The sequence below is a fragment of the Epinephelus fuscoguttatus genome, linkage group LG10, assembly GCF_011397635.1.
Source record: "Epinephelus fuscoguttatus linkage group LG10, E.fuscoguttatus.final_Chr_v1".
Taxonomy (NCBI): Eukaryota; Metazoa; Chordata; class Actinopteri; order Perciformes; family Serranidae; genus Epinephelus; species Epinephelus fuscoguttatus.
The window spans coordinates 1162796-1184930 of NC_064761.1; the positions used below are offsets into that span (position 1 = coordinate 1162796).

Sequence of the window (22135 nt, forward strand, 5' to 3'; positions counted from 1 at the left end):
ACGCAAATTGGCTTCACTGTAAATCGCAGAACTGACAGACAAACACTTGTCTTTATCTGGACACATTTCCCCCACCAATACAACATGCTAACATTATTAGCACAAGTCTATGGCATTTTACATTGTATAAATTAGCCTAGCGTGTAGCGATCTTTTCCTCTTGTCATATAATGCCAGGGACAACAGCAACACCTAACAAAGGTAACGGTACATAATTTAGCTCCATTACAACTCACAACATTCACCTACAAAACAACTGCCTTATACTAACACGTTTTCCAAGCAAATACAACAAGCTAACGTTATTAACATTAACTGAGCCTCCTACCTGCCTGCCAAACAGCATCAACCCATAAACCTTCTCAAGTCCTAACTGAGTGGAGTCCTGCAGGGATCAGCTGTGAAGTCTGGCAACCGGTGGCTGCTCGCTCTGCTGTCGTTCAGCAGCTAACAAGGAGAGCTAACTGCTAACAGCCACCACTGCAACTAACAAATCCATTCAACTGCTCCACTATCCACAGACACACACACGGCTGATTATTTACTGCTGAATTACAGCTCATAACTCACACCAATGGCTGACGCTACTCCAGTGTGAGTGTTTTTGCTAGCTAGCAAAACATCCTGGGCTCAAACTATTTACAGGAATTTACCAGCCTGTTGCTCATGTGGCATTTGAAGATAATTACAAGGAAGCCCGCTCTGGGCTTTCGATGTCTGATAGTCTACCACTAACATTTTCACCACATCTCGTCTTGTCAATGAAACATAGATTTTGTTGTAATTTTTATTACCAAGAGCTATTTTCAGTTCGTCATCATTTCAAATTCATCATGGAAAAAAGGTAGTTGACAAAAGATTTTCATCATAGTTTTTGTCAAATACATTAACAGTAGTATTTTAAATATACATTTTCATTCTTGTTGTTTTGTCCTGTTGTTTCAGGTAGTAGGAAGGGGTTGATAGGGGCAATGGTATGTTACTCCTGTAGCCACTGTAAATTTGAATAAAGATATATTTTTTAAAAAAGATGTGCCCATGCATGAGCATCAAAGATATTGAAATCTGGTGTGGTTTTGTACTTTAGCTCATAGGTTAGTACATAAAGTTAAAAAGGATACAGTGTTAGATATTGGACACATTAAAACAATCTAACAACAAATTGGATCTGACAAGTAAGTCACATTTGAGTATTAAAGTCCTGTACAGTGAAAGTAGCCTAATGTGAAATTTAGCTAATTGGACGTTACCTGGGGAATAGTGCCTCTCACTAATGTATGGCCTCAATTAATTACAGTTCACTCCTCAGAGAAATCATTCAGCATTGGCTTGATTCAAAGTGGAGAATATCTGGGCTAATTAAAAAAGGCTTCTGTCTCCCACAGTGATATCTCAGGAGAGGTTACATGTTGGCATAGAATTTACCAATTTGATATTTCCACAGACACCTAGGGAGCACTCTAACTCAAGCACATCCAAGAGGAGATTTGCAGTTTGACTCCAACAGGGCCCACAGCCATTTCCTCTGGCATTTGGTTTTAGGTGGATTTTAATGCCATCAGATGAATTAAATTAAATATAAGATGTGATGTGAATATATCATGGGGTGGCTGTGGCTCAGGAGGTAAAGCGGGATGGTCAGTAATGGACAGATCAGCATTCGGATCCCTGGCTCCTCAAGTCCACATGTCAAAGTATCCTTAGGCATGATACTCAAACCCATACAAATGTGTGACTGTCTAAGGGCTTAGTCCAAGACTGCGTAACAGGTGGCACCTTGTATGGTAGCCTTGGCTACCGGTGTGTGAATGTGTGCGTCCATTTACCATCCATTGTCAGGCTGGTTTCTGTCACTGCCAAACCTCATGTACCATATCTTTGATGAAAGAGCTGCTCAGGAACAGTGCTGCTACAAAACAAAGTACTGTAGACTTAATTCTTGAAAGCAAAGTTGTTGTAGTCTTGTACATCACAGTCATCCTGCTTCTCTCAAAATTCACGCTCTGCAGTGTCACCGTCTTATCCTAACATGGATGTCTCAACAGGGGACAGATTTGGAGACCCTGAAACAGTCGTCCAGGCTCGTCCACTACTGTGCCACCCCTCTCCTCTTTGACTCAATCTTCCGCAAGCAGATCCAAGAGGAACAGATTATTCATCCTCCAGTGAAGGTATGTTTGCCATCACACTCAAAGTAAAGTGACAGCATGAGAATTTTGTGTCTTGATTATTGGTGTCTACAGAGTGATCCACGTACAACCTTTTTCTATGGGCTGACACAGAAATTAGCCTTGCCCTGGTTCCCTGGTCAAAAAGCCTGTGGGATTTTTCTATTTGATTTTGGATTATCACAGAAAAAAAGCTCAGGCAAACACATGTTTATGATACTTACAGGTTTTGTTCAGCAAGATAATCTTCACAAATGACCACAGCCTGCTTACGCACAAAATGGGGCTTGAAAATGACGTACGCCACTTCCCACGCAAAGGTTGTGATTTATAAAAATAAACTTGGCGGGAGAATGTGCGCACCTGTAAGCAAACAGTCATGCGTGCACACATTTTGGAGACACTGGGAAGTGGCGACACAGATGGCGAGGTGGAGAAGTGGAGTCAGAAGTGGGGGAGGGGCTTTGAGTTTTAACGATGCTGCGCTTTAGCCACTCACAATGGAGGGGGCATGGCCGAGACATGCACTTGTCCCCAGGAAATGTGTACCTACAGAAACAGCAAGCTCCACGTCCATAGCGACCACTCCACCCAAAACGCTGTCTCGTCAACGTGAAAAAAAAAAAAATTTCCAGCAGATGTCTGAGTTACACGATTGAGCTAACTGGAGTAGTTTCATGTCGTATCCGACAACGGGAGGCTTTTAACAGATGACGTCCTGATGTTAGCTTTGCTAACTGTCCGCTGCAGCCACTGATGCTTTCTAGACATCGTGATTTCCCATAACTGAATAAATACCACACATAGCAACACAAAACTGCTTTGCAAGCTCAATCATGTTGTAACTAAGATATCCGCTGTAAAAAATGATCGTTATCGTTACCTTATTTTCATACAGTCTGTGGTTATTACAGACACTGCTAACGGCTAACGTTAACAGCTAACGGTTAGCCCAGCTAATCTACAATAACCATATTACCAATTAATTACAAATCGTGCGCACAGAAATAGTAACGTTTGTTCAGTTTGTTGTGTTTATAGACTCAACAAACATCAGATTAGTGTAAACGGTGATATAGTGACATGAAAAATGTGATATATAGCTAAACTCTGCCCCTGCACTTCCTTTAGTTGAAAAACTCCGGGCTGTGCCTCCAGAGGTAAAGGAAGAAAAAAAATATATATACATACATACATATATATATGTATATATATATGTGTATATATATATATATATATATATATATTTATTTTTTTTTTTTTTTTTAAATTTTTTTTTTTTTTTTTTAAATTTCCAGTTTGGATTTTTATTGATGTCTCACACAAATTTAATGTCACGCTATACCCACCTTAGATCCACGTTATCATTTAAATTAAATCCAGCAGCCTAATAATAATTGTTTCATAAAAAACGTTGTAAAATCCAACTCAAATCCTGAACTGAAATTCTTTCTAAATACGTATTTAATCCGCACTGCCTCTAACGTCTCAGTGTCCACTCTGTGAGCGCAGCAGGGGGAGAAGACGGCGCGACTGCATGGAATATATTAAATATTTCCAGTGCATTTATCATGTCTCGAAATACAGCCATTAAGCACAACCGTTACACTCATTTCATCAGCCCTATTTAGACATGCTTTTCATGACAAAACCGGCATGAAGAAACGTGTTCACCTATTACACTTTCATCTTTGAATTGTATTTCAAATTACACGTTGTATTTTGGGACAGGGATACCACTGGTTCATACTGTAATTCAGGCCGGGTGTCTGATCAGACTAATTGCCAAAAACATATAAATACTGCGGTGACCCTCGTGCGTAATTGCGCAAGATGGCACTGGCACATACTCCTTTTTGCCTCCACCTTTAATAAATGTGATTCATTATGTCACACATCAATGTCAAACATCAAATTTAAAAGCAATACATTAATTACATGCTGGTAAAGGAGTAGAAATATTTGGTATACTTTAGATCAGACCACTTTTTTTTTTCTCTGTCACTGTCCATGCAGTCCCACAGACACAGCTGACAACATCAGCAGTGTTGATGTGTTGCCACTTTTTTTGCTTTCTTTTATTAGTGATCCCGCTGCTGTGGCCACCAAATAAAATCTTTCTTCAGTCCTCCACCTCCCGTTAAAGGGTCTCTTGCTCAGTCTCGTAGAAATTCCGTTTTTTTGGTTCGTTTCTCACACCTGTCGCCGTGACTCACAATGAGAGAACACTCACATGCCGGCTTATTTATATGCAGATCGCATTCATGAGGTGATTTGCATGACCATTTATGGTTGAACTAGGGCATGTAGAGGGCAGAATATGAGGCGGATCTGGGTGCGCACAACTCCAGGAGGTCTGTGATTTATAAAGATAACATTGCGTGCAAGTGTGCGTGCGCATAAAGACGGGTTTCATAAATCAGATTATTTTTTCGCGCACGTCAACTTTTAGTATGAATCCTAAGCACTCCTTTATAAATGAGGCCCCTGGTGTGTATCAATACACTGACAACTAACTAACTCCAACAACTCCAAACAGCACCAATATCCCAACCCACTCAGTATATTTCGGGCTCTAACTCGACCACACATTATTCAAAACACACGCCGTTCATCTCAAATGAAAGCTGAGACTCCACTCTTTCCACATGTATATCCAAATCACTCTCCCTTTAACCATCACAGAGCTACAGCCCAAAGAACAACAACAACAGAAAGCTCTTTGCCAAAATATATTTGTAATATGGCTCTTTACCTTATTAATTTCCCCATAAAATGCACATTCTGCTGTTCATTCACGCTCCGTTCGCGTACTACTGGAAGTTGTCCGTCATTCAAATGAATCCAGGCGGAAAAAAGATTCCGGGTGAACAAAAACAATGACCACTCACAGCAGCCGACATCTCCCCACAATGTGTTCTGCTGACTCTGACTGGCTTACAGTGCTGTCAATCACTCAAATCGGCCAAGCCATCGCGGGCCTCCAAAGCTCAGAATAGATTCTCAGGTTCAAATGTAGTAGGTGCATATTGGTCAGTTTGGAGTGGGAAATAGAGTAAAAGACAGTTCTATGTGTATACCCTAAACATCAGTAGGGATTTACAGAAACAAAAAATGAAAGATATAGGATTGTACATGACAAAAATCACATGCAAACATGGTGCAATTTTGGAGAGCTCGCCTGAATTTTCTGTACTGAAACCTCTCATATATTGTTCTGCTTCACTTTATCAGAATCAACCTTTGCAGATTTAATGTTCACATATTGTACTATGATGTGATAGAGGGTTAGAGCTGCTGCTGCTGCATCATCATTCCAAAGGGATACTAAAATCACAAATGATCCTAAAAATGCTTTTTTTCTTTTTTAGGCGAACCTCAAAATATTTCATTTGTGCTGTGTGCCATCTTCATTTACCCCTCACATATAACACATATACTGATATTTACACATCTTAACAACTCTCACAAGTGTTCCCTTTACCATGACACCAAAAGTATTAAAATAGACCTTGTAGTTGCAGAGATATAGTTGCAGATGGATATGGAATTTTCGAGCAGAGGCCTATAAAATAGGGTCAGGGACACATAAAAGCTTCAAAATTCACAGTGAGGTATTTTATGCTGTAGAACAAAACCTGAAAGTCTCTTCAGCTTGGAATCAGGAGTGCTGAAATGCTAACTCATGTCCACGTTTTAGGACTCATTCTTCGGGGCACTTTACAGATAGTAATTTATGATTCAATACATACATAAATAAAAAACAAAAGGGAACAAAAAATATAAAGTGAATGTGATGGTGTGGTAGAAACTTGTACAGGCATATACAAAAAACATGCCCAGAAGACCTCCAGGCCAGCAGACCTGAAGCCTTCTCTATCCACTCTGCTGAGGCCTACTCCATCTGCTGCCCTGCAGCCTGAAGCCTTCTCCATCCACTCTGCTGAGGCCTATTCCATCTACTGCCCTGCAGCCTGAAGCCTTCTCCATCCACTCTGCTGAGGCCTACTCCATCTGCTGCTTCGCAGCCTGAGGCCCTCTCCATCCACTCTGCACTACAGCCTGAAGCCTTTTCCATTTACTGCTCTACAGCCTAAGCAGCTTATCTTCACATCTAGCTGTAGGACCCTGTTTTGTCTGATTATCTTCTGTTAACTTGATAAAATGCCACCTAAGAAGAGTGAAGAAGACTATGTTTCTCTCTCGGTTCTTCGAGACCTCTTGGATCAGCAAAAGGCTTTCTATAAAGACCTGATCATGCAACAAGAGAATAGCTTTAAGGGCTTTGTGAAAATGATTCATGATTCCAACAATAAACGTGTTGATGATCTGACTAGAGAAGTGCAGGAGGTAAAAAGGAGCCTTGAATTTTCTCAAAGTGAAGTGGATTGTTTGAAAGTCACTTTAACATCTGTGACCACGGATACAATTAAACACCTCCAATCCAACACTGAGGCCCTGCAAGTCAATAATAAACACTGGATGGCCAAAGCTGAGTATTTAGAAAGCCAATCTAGGAGAAACAACATTGTTATAGATGGCATCCCCGAGTCACCTGATGAAAGTTGGTCTGATTCAGAGAAGAAATTCAGAGAAATCTTAACTGGAAAAATGAAAATCGATCAAAGGCACATTGAAATTGAATGAGCGCACCGCACTGGGAAGCTGTTGGCCGGCGGTGATGGGAAAAGACCAAGACCTATGGTAGTTAAGCTACTTAGGCACAAAGACAAACAGTCAATCCTCTCAAAAGCCAAAATCTTAAAGGGCACAAACATTTATATTAATGAGGACTACTCCGATGCTGTGCGCCAAAAGCGTAAAGAACTGGTGCCGAAGATGACAGCGGCAAGAGCAAGGGGAGACATTGCATATCTAAAATATGACAAGCTTGTTGTGCATCCCCGAGGAGAGCAACCTAATCGGTGGTGATTAGGTCAGACATGTACTGAACTGTTTCCCTTTTATTCTTTGGATATTGGTGATTATCTTGTTGTTACAAACACCACAGAATCAAATTCTATTACAAATGAGCATTATGTTTTTAATCCTTTTGATTTAGAAAGGGGTGATAGCGATAAATATGACTTAATTGGGATCCAGATGTGAATGTCCTATCAGAAACATATACTTTACGATCTTGCAACTATATGAATGAAAATCAGTTCAATACTTTTAGATGTTCGATTCCACTAGATTTACATACCTTTTCAACCCTCCATATGAATATCCGGAGTCTGGTAAAGAATCATGATCAGTTAATTCATTATCTAACATCTCTTGAGCATACTTTTCCAATTATAGCACTTACAGAAACCTGGCTTTCTGAAAACATTAGCAGTTTATATGAACTTCCCTTGTACAATTCTGTGCGCTCTTACAGAGAAAATAAAGTGGGTGGTGGTGTATCTATTTTTATCCACCATGATTATGAATACAAGATAAGACACGATTTGTGCTTGAATTCTGAAACTGTGCCAGTTGAATCAATTTTCATTGAAATGTTTGTTGAAGCCAAAAAAATCATTATAGGTTGTGTGTATCGTCCACCAAATACTGTAATTAGTGAATTCAGTGATTGTGTGGCTAATGCAATGGATGTTATTAATAAGGAGAGGAAATTATTTTTCATCTTGGATGATTTTAATATTAATCTCAAGATGGAAACACACTCAGAAACTGGGATTTTAAGTACTATGTATTCCAATTACTCTTATCCAGTCATAAGTAAACCCACCAGAGTAAATGATAAAACGGCTACTTTGATTGATAATATTTTTACCAATTCTTTGAATGAGGTGATCCATTCTGGAATATTAGTTACAGACATATCTGATCATTTTCCTATATTTCAGTTCACTAGGCTTAAATGTCAATATACCAAGCAAACAAGAAACAGAACATCCCATCGTAAATTCAATAAACATAACATTTCAATATTTAAGAAAGAGCTTGAGGAAGTCTCATGGAGTGAAGTGTACAGATGTCCAGATGCTGAATCTGCATACAAGTGTTTTTCTCATTCTTTGAATGTAGTATTTAACAAATGTTTTCCACTTGTGTTACCTGTTAGACCTAAATGTAATGGAGATAATAGCAAACCTTGGTTTACCTCAGGATTATATAAATCTTCCAAGAACAAAGATAAGTTGTATAATAAGTATTTGTTATCACCAACACCTCTAAATCTAGCATTATATAAAAGCTATAAAAACAGATACAACCACCTTCTGAAATTGGCAAAAAAGAACTATTACTCACAACAATTAAAGGAATCATCAAATAACATCAGATACACATGGCAAATTATCAGCCAGTTGTTGCAAAGAAAGAAAGAAAAAGCTGAGTTTCCCTCAAATTTTTCCAACAGTGCTGAGTCATTTCCTAATCCCTATGATATTACATGTAAATTTAATGATTTTTTTTGCTAATATTGGTGTTTCACTTGCAAAAAAGATTCCTAATATAGAGTGTAATCCTTTAGATTATATTCATGGTAAATTTCCAATTATGTCTAACTTTATCAAACCTAAACCTGAAGAAATTAAAGAAGAAATTACAGGGCTGAAGAATACTGCCGCGGGACACGACGGAATTGGTGCCTTTCTTATAAAGGAAGTAAAAGAGTGTCTTGCAGATCCGTTAACCTGTATTTTTTCTGTCTCCATGGGTAAGGGTAAAGTTCCTGATGATTTAAAGTTGGCAAAGGTCATTCCTCTATATAAGGCCGATGACCCCAATCTTTTTACAAACTATAGACCCATATCAATTTTACCTTGTTTCTCAAAAATCTTAGAAAAACTGGTCTACAAAAGAATTTTTCAGCATCTGGAACTGAATAACATATTATACACGCATCAGTATGGTTTCAGAAAAAATCACTCTTCCTACATGGCCCTGCTCCAGCTGGTAAACAAAATCATATCAGCACAAGATCACAATGAATATGCATGAGGTATTTTTCTGGACCTGTCCAAAGCATTTGACACTGTAAACCATCATATTTTACTGTCAAAATTAGATAGATATGGTTTTAAAGGACATGCTCTTAGCTGGCTAGCTGATTATCTTAAAAACAGACAGCAATATGTATATTTCAATTGTGTCTCTTGTAAAGCTACCATCCAATGTGGGGTTCCTCAAGGCTCAATTCTTGGACCATTATTATTTCTTATTTATGTTAACGATTTGGCTACTGTGTCTAAAGACATTTTACTTATTCTTTTTGCAGATGATACTAATTTAGTGATGTCAAACGGCAATTTTGATTGTCTTATGAGTGAGGCAGATAGGGGTCTCAAAGAATTTTCAAATTGGTTTAAAATAAACAAATTGGGGCTTCCGGGTTGGACACCGACAAGATGGCAGCTTAGTTTAGGAGCTCCCGACTGCACCCTCTAGAAAGTCATTGAACTACCCCCAAGAAAGCGAAATTTCAACTTTATAGACTTTGTTAAAACGGGGGTAACGATGGATACCAGGCAGAAGGGCAAGAAGGGGACTCAGCAGCCAGAAATAAATGACGACGAAAGACCACGAGGTGACACGCAGACCACCGCTAGCAAACAAGCTAATGTAACGCCAGGTGAAGAGAAGGCTGACCTGGTCTTGATCCTTCGGGAACTGAGGGGTTTTCGCCAGGACAACAAGCAACAGTTGGAGGACATTAAGGGGGAAATTTTAAAGACTAACGTAAGACTAGACGAGGCAGAAGAGCGAATAATGAAAGTCGAGGAACGAGTCCAAAACACTGAGGATATTTTAGCAGAAATGCTAAAGCTACACAACTCGCTAGATGCTAAAATAACCGACCAGGAGAGCCGTTCTAGACGTGAAAACATACGGATCTACGGGGTCGCCGAGGGAGCCGAAAAGCAGTCTCAATCCATGACTTCATTTGTGGAAAAGTTACTCCGCGAAAATCTCGACATACCCGACGAGATGCCTTTGCAGCTGGAGAGAGCGCACCGCGCTCTCGGTCCACAGCCACCTGAGGACGCAGCACCAAGATCCATACTGGTGAGATTCCTCAGCTTCAAAACAAAGGAAAATGTTCTCCGCGCAGCTTGGCAGAAAAGGGGCTTTACCTGGCAAGGGAGGCGAATAAACCTGGATAACGACTACGCACCGCGTATTCTTCAGAAAAGAAGGGCATATACAGAAATACGCAAGATCCTGAAGGATCGCCAGATCCCTTTCCAAACCCTGTACCCAGCGCGGCTTAAAGTTAAATATAACGATGAAACCCGGATCTACGAGAGCGCCGAGGAAGCGGCAATTGACATGTCAAACAGAGGATACCCGGTGGAGATCATCAAACCTCCAGAGACTCTGATGGACAAATTGCAGCAGCTGACGTGGGAGAGGAGCAGCCAGCGAAGGGGGAGACGCGCATCCCACCCCAGACGAGAGTCTAACTTCAAGGAGAGACTGCAGTCTTTCAGGCGGTCCTCACCTCCAACAACTTAAGCTAAGATTGGTCGTTTTTGCTGGTAGATGAGCCCCCCTTTTTGATGTTTTTCCCCCCAATGTCTGATTGATCGGGTAGGTGCATTTACAAATATAAAAACCTAAATTTAAATGGGGAAAAGGCTATATTACCTGGTTATTCTGGTTAATAATGTTATTTACAAAATGTAAGAATCACAGGGGGCAATAAGGGACTCTGGTGCAGCTAACCTGAGTAAGGGCCCCCTCTTCTGGACACGGGGAGGGGCTTTCCCTAGAGACTTGAACAGGGTCACAACAAAGACCTCTGAAGTGGAAGCCATACACAGCTTTGTTATATTACATGTTTATCTGTTTTACATTTTTGGTTCAATGTTGTTTTTCCATGTTCACTCCCTGTCAGTTCCTTCAGGGAAGGGGGGCTTTCCTAGGAAGTATATGGAGGCGGATTTCTGTTCACATACATGCAAGGTAAAACTTTAAAAGTAGCTTCTTTTAATGTTAATGGTTTACACAGTCCAATCAAAAGAGGGAAAATTTTATCCAAATTAAAAAAAGAAAAAATTCAAATCGCTTTCCTACAGGAAACGCATTTAAGTGATTTAGAGCATAATAAGTTAAACAGAATGGGTTTCAAATACATATACTCATCTTCTCACAAATCAGGACGGCGCAGAGGAGTGGCTGTATTGATATCTGGTCAAGTTAAATATGAACACGTGTCAGAAATTAGGGACAAAGAAGGAAGATTTGTTTTGGTTACTGGGAGAATCAACGGAGCCCTAATGAGCCTCCTAAATGTCTATGTCCCTCCCGGAAGTGATTGGCTATTTTACAAGAAAATATTTGAAATAATGACTACAAAAAGCCAGGGCATCTTAATCAGTGGAGGAGACTTTAATATTCGTTTGAATTCTCGATTAGACTCCTCCAATAGAAAGTTAGACTCAAATGCAATCAGCAAGAAAGTGAATGCTTTGATGAAAGAAGTGGGAATTATCGACGTTTGGAGAGAATTGTACCCGTCTGGCCAAGATTTTACCCACTTCTCCTCACCCCACGCAGTCTACTCCAGAATAGATTATTTTTTCACCTTTAGTAAGGACTTTCACAGAATAAAGCAATGTGATATTGGTCCGATTGCCTTATCTGACCATAGCCCTATATACATGTCAATAAATTTAGACAATAAACCAAGATCTTTACCTTGGCGCCTGAATTCAAACCTTCTAAACAACCCACAGATTAAAGAAAAATTAGGAAAGAAATTAAAACATATCTGGAGCTAAATGATAATGGGGAGGTGTCGCCATCTGTGCTCTGGGATGCACTGAAAGCGGTACTCCGAGGGAAAATAATAGCTATCTCGTCGTATGAAAAGAAACTCAGAAAAGAAAGGCTCATTAATTTGGAAGAGAAATTAAAAGAATTACAAAGAGACCATGTAGAGACTCTAAATAAGGAAACCAGATTAAAAATGAACAAAATAAAAAAGGAAATAGATGAAATCAATACTTCAGAAATACAGAAAATGCTGTTATTTACAAAACAACGTTACTATGAAGCTGGTGGAAAATCTCTCAAACTCCTATCTTACAGATTAAACAACAAGCAGACAATTCAATACATAAAATAAGAAATCCTTACTCTGGGAACATTGAGACACATACAGAGAGAATTCAGCAAAGTTTTGAAATGTTCTCGTTGTACTCCCAACCAAAAATGAATAATGACCTTCAGATTGAATCATTCTTAGCCACTCTTAATTTACCTACCGTTACCAACGAACAAAATGACAAACTATTGTCTGAAATAGGAATAGGAGAATTAAATGCAGCAATAAGTAAATTGAAAACAGGGAAATCGCCGGGCGCAGATGGCTTCACCTCTGAGTGGTACAGGACCATGAAAGAATCACTGGCTCCAGTACTATTGAGAACTTTTAATTGGGTGTTGAAGAAGAAAGAAATTCCGGCCTCCTGGAGATATGCCATTATTTCTGTGTTACCAAAAGATGGAAAAGACAAGTTGGAGTGCAGCAATTACCGGCCAATTAGTGTATTGAATATTGATTATAAATTATTTACAACTATACTGTCCAAGAGAATTGATAATATATTACCAGATCTGATCCACTTCGACCAAACTGGTTTTGTGAGACAAAGACAAACACAGGATAATACTAGGAGAACTTTGCATATTATAGATCAGATTATTGAACAAGGAATAGAATCAGCCATTATTAGCCTAGATGCGAAAAGGCTTTTGACTCGGTCAGGTGGTCTTTTTTGTATAAAGTTTTAGAAAGATTCGGCTTTCATAAATCTATTATTGAAGTATTTGAAGCCTTATATGACAAACCGTCTGCAAAAATAAAAATTAATGGTGACTTATCAAATCCATTCATCCTTGAAAGAGGAACCAGACAAGGCTGCTGTGCCTCACCTCTCCTCTTCTCTATATTTATTGAGCCCTTGGCTCAATGGATCAGACAAAATACAGACATTAAAGGAATAAATATGCCATCAGGAGAAAATAAATTGGCCTTATTTGCGGATGATGTATTGATATATTTATCACAACCCACTCAGTCACTTCCAAAGCTTATGAACCTGCTAGAACAATATGGGATGTACTCAGGATATAAACTTAATATACAAAAAACACAGGTAATCACCTTTAATTATTACCCACCTAATCACATCAGAAGCAAATACAAAATGAAATGGGATGCAGAATCAATCAGATACTTAGGTAAACTTAACAAAGGATATTACAAAATTATTTGATTTGAATTATAACCCTTAAACTCCCAGTTGAAATCCGATATTTCACGTTGGAATGTTATCCCTTTTTTGAGCTTAAGCTCCAGGGTGGAGTCCATTAAAATGAACATTCTGCCAAGATTGCTCTATCTTTTCCAAAATCTTCCAGTGTCAATACCAACCAAACAATTCATAGAATGGGATATGATGATATCTAGGTATTTATGGCAGGGGAAAAAACCCAGGATCAGGTTTGAGACCTTACAACTGAGTAAAGAGAGGGGGGGTATGGGTCTCCCCTCCTTAAGAGAATATTACTTAGCAGCACAGCTGAGGCCATTGATCTGCTTATGTACCCCAGATTATTCTGCACGTTGGAAAGAAGTTGAAAATGCCTTATTAGAAGGGATACCTATTGAAGCTACTATTGCAGATAATGATCTTTTAAATAAACAATTGAACATAAGCAACCCTTGGTTAAATATATTATTGAAAACCTGGCAGGAAATTGTAAAAACTTGTAATTTAAATGACTCAATTAAACTACTGCGATGGTGTGCCTATGACACTGACTTTATTCCAAACAGATCTGATGGCAGATTTAAAAAATGGGCTGCTAAAGGCCTAACAAACTATTACTCATTTACTAAGGAGGGGACATTCCATAGTTTTGAATTCTTAAAGAAGAGATACAATTTTGAGCAAAAGGATTTCTATAGATATCTCCAAGTTAGAAACTATTTCAACCAGAATCTGAGACCAAATGTAGGTAAAGTAGAAACAGGAATTCTGAAAATTCTTTTGTCAGTATCAGAATCTCCGTGTACTAAGATTATCTCTAAACTATATAAAGATGTACTCCATCCCAAATCAGGAAATACGTGGTATATAAAAGAAAAGTGGGAAAAGAAGGCAATTTGATTATAACAGAGGATGCTTGGAAAAGAATATGTCTCATACAATGGACTTCAACTTGCTCCACTAATTGGCGTGAATTCTGTTGGAAAAACGTTGCTAGGTTTTTTATTACACCTTTACAAAAGAGACATGGGGGAGGGGGTTCCAGCTGCTGGAGACAATGTGGGATGGACGACGCCAATCATTATCATGTTTTCTGGAACTGCCCAGTCATTGTTCCTTATTGGCAGGAAATCCATAAACATATTAACAATATATTTGGAGTCAATATTCCTTTTACTATGGATACAGTTTATATGGGAGATATTCAATTTGACGGATGGAGAAATAACGATAAAAAGTTGGTTCTAATTCTCATGGCTGGAAGCAAAAAAGTTATTACGAGAAATTGGCTCAAACCCCACTTACCCACTATAGATGGATGGATAGACATTATTTATGAAATTTACATAATGGAGCGGCTGTCATATTCCCTTCAAGTCCAGAAAGATAGATTTTACAAAATTTGGAGCAAATGGACTGAGTATGTTAAACCTATAAGACCAGACTTCTCTTAAATTATTGGAAAAGGTCAGGCAAACAGTGTTGTATTGACCTAGGTAATTTTTTGTGACCTTTAACCTGAACTTTTTATTTTGTTATATGGATGTACTGATATTCTGTTTCTATACCTCTCCAATGTGAAGGCCCCCCGTGTTCTTGTAAATAATTCACACTTAATGTTTACATAAAGGCTCAAAAACATCTGAAAGAGCTATATGGAGATATACTCAGATGATCTGTGACTACTTATTTGATAATGTCATTGTATACATATGTTTTATGCTGATTATTTTACCTGATTATGACATTGCCATTTGAAAGTGCTCTTTCTAAATAAAAATTATAAAAAAAAAAAAAATAAACAAATTATCTTTGAATTTAAAAAAAATCAAATTTTATGATCTTCAGTGGTAAGAGAAAATATAACATAGAAAGTTCATCCTTAAATATAGATGGAAATCAGGTTAAGCAAGTGCATGTTGTGAAGTTTTTAGGAGTTCTAGTTGATGACCAACTCTGTTGGAAAACACACATTTGTTTGCTGATCCTGTATTATAGTCTTATTTTTCCATATATTAGTTACTGTAACATTGTATGGGGTTCAAACTATTACACTAGTCTTAAGAGGATCTACATGTTACAAAAAAGATTTGTCAGAAGTGCCACTTTTTCAAATGCATTTGTTCCGTCTTTGCCACTATTTCACAATATTAAACTCTTAACAATATATGACATAAACACAATTCAGATTTGTACTTTTGTTTATAAAACCAGATTTAGGAGAGATCTTTTGCCTGAGTGCTTTGAGAATTATTTCACACTGAATTCTGACGTTCATCAATATAGTACCCAGCAAGACAATTATATACATCTGCCTAAGACTCTCACCACAAGGGGTCAGCTTTTGGTGAAGTATCGTGGTGCAGAGCTGTGGAATTATCATCAACACTTGGTAAATATCTCTCCATACCTGTCAATATTTAAAAACAATTTAAAACAATTTCTGGTTTCTCTATATTCAAAATGAACTATAAAATTGTTTAGATGCAGGATAAACTTTGCATTTGACTATGGTGATTTGATGATCTTTTGAATGCAGATTAGTGTCACACCTTAAGTGGTACATTTGATTAGTATTTTGTTTCTGTTCTCGATTTTGTTTGTTTCTGATATATTTACAAAACACACGCGCACACACACGCACACACACATACACACAGCATTGATTAGGGACTTTATTAGATGGCATACTTTATGTTTCTTTTCTACTTTATATTTCTATTTTTGGTACTATATTGTATCTTATTGATTATTTTAAAGGCAATTTTAAATCTTTGTCTTTTTGTTTTATTGAATATTTAGATGAGATAACTTATAACACTTTAAGGAGTTTTTCATCTCACCTGCACAATCTGTTTTTTGTTGTTGTTTTTAAAACCAATTGTTTTAATATTGTGCAAATAAATAATACGAAATACGAAGACATAGAAGTGGTAAAATAAATACTGGCAAAATTGTCATTATATTTGAATATCAGAATTCAGAAAAAAAATTGCCATTTAAGTTAAATTTAACTAACAGCATGAACAACAGTTCCTAAGAGTGATCAATATAGTTGTAAATCAAATGATTTTGACAGCAGACTATTTCTAAGTCTCTTTTGTACAAAGAAGATGACACAGAAATATCCAGTAAATTAACATTTAATTCATTCATTCATCCTCTTGGGGGTCGTAGGGGGCTTGGAGCCTATCCCAGTTGATATTGGGCAAGAGGCGGCGTACACCCTGGACAGGTCGCCAGACTATCGCAGGGCTAACACATAGAGACAGTCAACCAATCACGCTCACATTCACACTTACAGGCAACTTAGAGTCACCAGTTAACCTAACCTGCATGTCTTTGGATTGTGGGAGGAAGCTGGAGTACCCGGAGAAAACCAATGCGGACATGGGGAGAAAATGCAAACTCCACACAGAAGGGTTCTCCCCCACCCCAGGTTCGAACCAGGAACCCTTTTGCTGTGAGGCGAAGCACTACCGTGCTCCCCTAAATTAACATTTTCATTCCATAAAACAACTCCGTGATATTTAATAGAAAACTGGCCACGGGATGTTTTGTACAAAGGACAATGAAGATTCTGAGCCTGTCAAGTTGTGTATTTATGGCATTGTTAGTTATTAACAAAATAATATCCAAAACTACAAGTTAATCTCTAGTCTCACATTTCATTTTCAAGATAAATGTACAGTTTTAAAGAATATCAATGTCATAAATAGTCAACAGTTGCAGTTTAAAAGAGAGGTGCACTAGGTACAACAACCTTAGAAAAGGTCACTAACAAACTGTTTCTGTGCCAGCACTATTTTGTACAGATAAGTTGGAAAAGTACTCACCCATACAATATTGCAGTGTGTTAAATTAAACTATAATGTAATGGTAATAAACGCACATTCTGTACAGAACCTCTTATTTTTCCAAGAATGCCAAGAGACCAGCCTGTTCTGTCCAGGAGAGTTTATCATCAGTTGATACCTCTGTGTCACTTGCCTGACAGCAGCAGGGTGAACAGACTGTGACTGGGGTTGGCACTGTCTTTTAGTATCCTTGGGCTGTGCACAGGCCTTTCACCAATGTCACTGATGCTCGGTACATGGGTACCAATGATGTTCTGGCTGCTTTATCACTTCATCACTGCTATTATCACCTCCTGCATAGACCTCCTGTCCTGGGCCGTGCACATCCCACAAAGTGTCTGAAATCACTGCTGAGCTCCAGTTATAAAAACAGGAACATCCATCCCTTGCTTCCAAGTCATAAGCACTGTCACCAGCCTCCATCAGGGCATTTCCATGAACAGGGGTGGGTCTGATTTAGTCACACTGTGTAAAGCTAAGCCATGATGAAGTGTGCTTCCACTAGAGCCTCACAGCAGGTGATAGCCACGTCAGTGACTAGAAAGAAAGCTTTGTGTCAAAGTCTGTTTTCAGGTCACAGAACTTCTGTAGCCTTATTTTACTTTTAGCTGATTTCCTTCAGCTGTATTGGAGCTGGGTTAAGTTACTGCTGATGCAGACCATGTTTCCTGCTGCTGCTGCCTCACATAAAAAACCTACAGCTGATAAACCAGGAGGGTGCTTTTTGTGAAGACACATGAAATACAGTCAGCAGAGCTTCAACAGTGGCGCTGTTGAAATAGAAACAGGTCACAACAACATATTCAGTATTATATGGTCAGCAGATCATTTTAAATACTGCAGGGTGGAATAGTGCAAACACAAAATAGCCACAGTGAGCTGAAGAGAGCCTCAGGTGACAGGCTTTAACTGAGGTCTGTGACCAGCACACCTCCATCAACGTAAACTACTTTAAGCCCAGGGTATGTCATTGCTTGGAGCATCTCAGGGCAAGTGTTGCACGTGGACCTGTGTCAGAGAGATTGGAAGGTTGTGACCTGTGGGACAACTTAGTCTCGCCGACCGCAGCTAACCCCTGTTGACCCCGCTTGCGAGACTCTACTCACCTCTGTCTGCAGGAGTCCAGAGAGAAAGGCATTTTTAAAAGTCTCTTTGTGTTCAGCTCTCATTACTTTATTTTACTGTTTCATGTTCGCTATCAGCCGTATTAGAAGTTGTGTGAAGTTGCTGCTTGAAAACTAAAATTTTCTTTATGTTGCTGCTTCACAAGAAATGTTTTTACATAACAAAATAACATGGGACTTTTATTGTGAAGAATCTGCAGGAAATGGAATCTGTTTGTCATCAAATTAGCGGAACTCTGTTAGCAGCTTTTCTTCAATAAAGGCAGGTCTAATAATACCGCAGGAAGAGTGAAAGAAGTAACAGCCAAATTGGGATGTTTGATGAAGAGCTGCAGACAGACAGGCTCTTACTGCACCTCTGCAAACCTCTCACCTCCAACAGGTGAACTTCTTTTACCTGCTGTGCTGTGGATAAAAACATGCAGCAAAAATAACAGGGGACTTAAGCCATTCATCAGCCCACTGCTTTTAAATGTCATCACTCAAGACAAGCTGCCATGGGCTAAAGACACATCTTCAAGTTGGTAGCCCTGTTGTAATGGAAATGCAAATCCCTGCAGCACTAGGCTAATGGCCCAAGCCAAGCCAAGCCAAGTCAGCCCATGACTGTGGACAAGGGATACAAGAAGGATGGGCACTCAAAGAGCTAAGCTAATTAAGTAAGACAAGCTATTGTAACCTAGTGGTTATTAGCCAGATAGGTTAAAGTATATTTTGTTTAATGAATCTACACAGTGGTAAATGAGATCAGGTGTGCATACTTGATAGAGTCTTCCTTTTATGTTTAAGTGATGTCCAGTGTTCTCTGTGCCAGAAACGCCATCGCTCCAGCGACTCCACAGCGTCAGGTCGGGACCGAAGCTACAGCACCGACTCAGCTGACATGCTGCCCAGCCGACTAAAGGAAGAATCCTGGCTGCTTGAGATTTCTAGCAACTTCCTCCAGCAGTATGTCCAGTACCTTCAGAGCATGGGCTTCATTCTTGTCCAGGTCCGACCTCAGTCTCCAGCCCGCAGGTCTGTATCTGTGAAAACATTTCATTTTTTTCACTTCAAGTTGTTATTGAATGGCAGTCTGTATTTGGCATGATTTTTGTGGCTTCTTTCTATGATCGACGTAAGCTCAAATGCATGTGAAAACATCCTGCAATACACTATGACGCCATGCCCATCAAATCCTGATGGCATTGGGTAAGGTAGATGGAATTTTAGCTCATTTTCAAGTATTACACTGTTTTTCAAACAACAGCCCAACCTTTTGGTAGGTTTTGGTTTGCTCTGTAAAATACATAAGCTGTCAGACCATTCCCTTTGTATATGATAGTGTGTGTTATACACTATCACAAAGTGTTTTTCTCATGTATCTGCTCATATTTTGTGTTATTGGGAACAACAACATTAGGCATCACCAAGGGGCACCATTAATGTAGGGAACAACTCTGGTCCTCGGGGGGGCATTATTAATGTTTTAAATTATACTGGTGATACTGTAAAAGAGGGGATACTATTTGTTGTGATCTAGGCACTAGTGCTATGTTTTACACATTGGCACCATTTACTGGGACTTAAGCCTTAACAGGGGCCTGACCTTGCAATAGATCTCCAATTAAAGTATCAAATCGGCTATCGGAAATAATTACTAATTATTAATAATAATTATTGATTATGTTAAATAATATGACTTAATTTACATTCAGTCACCTCGTGGGGCACCACAAAATGATAGCCAGTTAAAGATATTGTCTCATAAAATTCACTTAACTATGAATTTGGAATTTTTATTAATAATTAAATTAATAACAATAACCAAATGTAATAGTAAAGCCTGAAGGATTTTGGAGTTCTTGACGCAGCAGAGGTTGACTATTCATTCAATCTTGTGCAACATTAAACAGACGGCAGGTATGATTTCAAAAATTATATTTATTCATAAAGTAAGCAAAGCAAAACCAAAACACACATATTCTAACTAACTAACTAACTATATACAAGCTTGGTGTGTGTGTGAGTGTGAGTGTGAATGGGAGAGACAGACAGACAGACAGACAGACAGACAGACAGACAGACAGACAGAGATCATTTCATTCAGACTGAATGCAATAATTGGCCAAGCGTCCTGTCTGTCTTTCCCACGTGGAGGCCTCTGACTGACATAACCACTTGCATAACATCTAGGCTGGTCCACAGTTCAGGACGAAGAGGTGTGAGCTGCTCGGCAGCTAAGGAGCAAGAAAAAGACTGTCTGAAGGGAGCAGACCTTCTACAGTTGGCTGGTGACATCACAGAGTCACATGTCACTGTAAAAGTCCTGTCCAATCAAGTTTGACAACTGGTCTCACTGAGGTGAGAAATAGCTCTCTTTGTCTGAAGAACAAAGAGCATGCAGAGAAGAGAGGCCTTCACATGTCCAGTTTAGATTTTAACAAATGACAAATCATTAGACTTTCCACCGATCGGATCGGCTTGATCAGATCGGCCGATATTTCACATTTTTTTCAATCTTTCTGACCGGCCCTAAAGTCTTCATTCACTGATCCGATCAATGACGTCATTGTCATTTTGAAACTGCTCCTGTTGCAGCTGGCTTGTGATCTGTTTCAACTACACTGTGACACCGTTCGCTAGTGACGCTGTTGATTCACTTTTCAAAAAACTTTATTGTCCGTCCGTCACATAGTAACAGAGCTCAAAACATAAACGCTGCAAAGACGTAAAACACTCATTCACACCAATTAAACTTTTTTTTTAAACAAACAAAGCAAAATAGACACGTCTCACTAGTTTAAATGTGTGTTTATGTCTTTGTGGCGTTTATGTTTTGAGCTCTGTCACTATGTGCTGGACAATAAAGTTCTTAAAATCCAGAATACGCCGCATGTAAAACCCTCTTTGGCACGTCGACGGCAGTTGCAAACAAAGTAAGCACATGTTGGCGGTATGGAATTTTTTCACCGTGAACCAGAGCGATACAACAAAAGCTGTCTGCAACCTATGTAAAGTTTTAGTACATCGTGGAGGAAACTCTGCTATAGCTTTTAACACAACGAATTTAATTCGGCACTTAGAGAAAGAATACAAGGAGGAGCATGCTGATTTCAAAAAGCGGAGTGCAGAAAAGGAAAGAGAGACAACCAGGCGGCTACAGCAAACGACTTTGAACCGTGTCCAGCCGTACAGCCGTGACAGTGAGAAGGCAAAGGGGGGTACAAGAAAGCTGATGGAGTTTATTGTGCTGGCCGACCTGCCATTTAATATAGTTGAGAACCCCGCATTCCAACGCTTGCTGGCGTACTTCGATCCGCGCTATCTCCTCCCAGGGCACTCATACTGTGGCGATACCGGACTAAACAAGCTGCACCGGGTTGTTCATTCTCATGTTGAGGGCCTTCTGAAAGAACACAGTCCCTCGATAAGTTTGACCACTGATATTTGGTCATCAGATGTGAGCCCCATGTCACTGCTTAGTTTAACCGCTCAGTGAATTGGCCCAGATTTCAAACTCCATGCGGCAGTACTACACGCCCAGGAATTCCGCGGCTCACACACTGCTGCAGCGCTGGTGACGAAATACAACAACATGCTCCAGGTGTGGCAGATTCCGAGAGAGAGGGTTCATGTCGTACTGCGAGACAATGCCGCAAACATGGCAAAAGCCATGCGAGAGGGAGGACTGCCGACCTTACCGTGCATAGTGCACACACTCCAGCTGGCTGTCCATGACGGGCTGCTGGCACAGCGCATGGTGTCAGACA

At 39.4% G+C, this 22135-nt stretch overlaps 1 protein-coding gene across 1 annotated transcript in view; it reads left to right on the forward strand.

The window, feature by feature from the left end:
- Positions 1-22135, forward strand: part of szt2 (SZT2 subunit of KICSTOR complex) — a 461751-nt gene that overhangs the window by 393512 nt on the left and 46104 nt on the right. Inside the window, exons 63-64 of the mRNA XM_049588526.1 lie at positions 2046-2171; positions 19198-19400. Coding sequence (XP_049444483.1) covers positions 2046-2171; positions 19198-19400 — 329 coding nt within the window. The remainder of the gene's footprint in view (positions 1-2045; positions 2172-19197; positions 19401-22135) is intronic.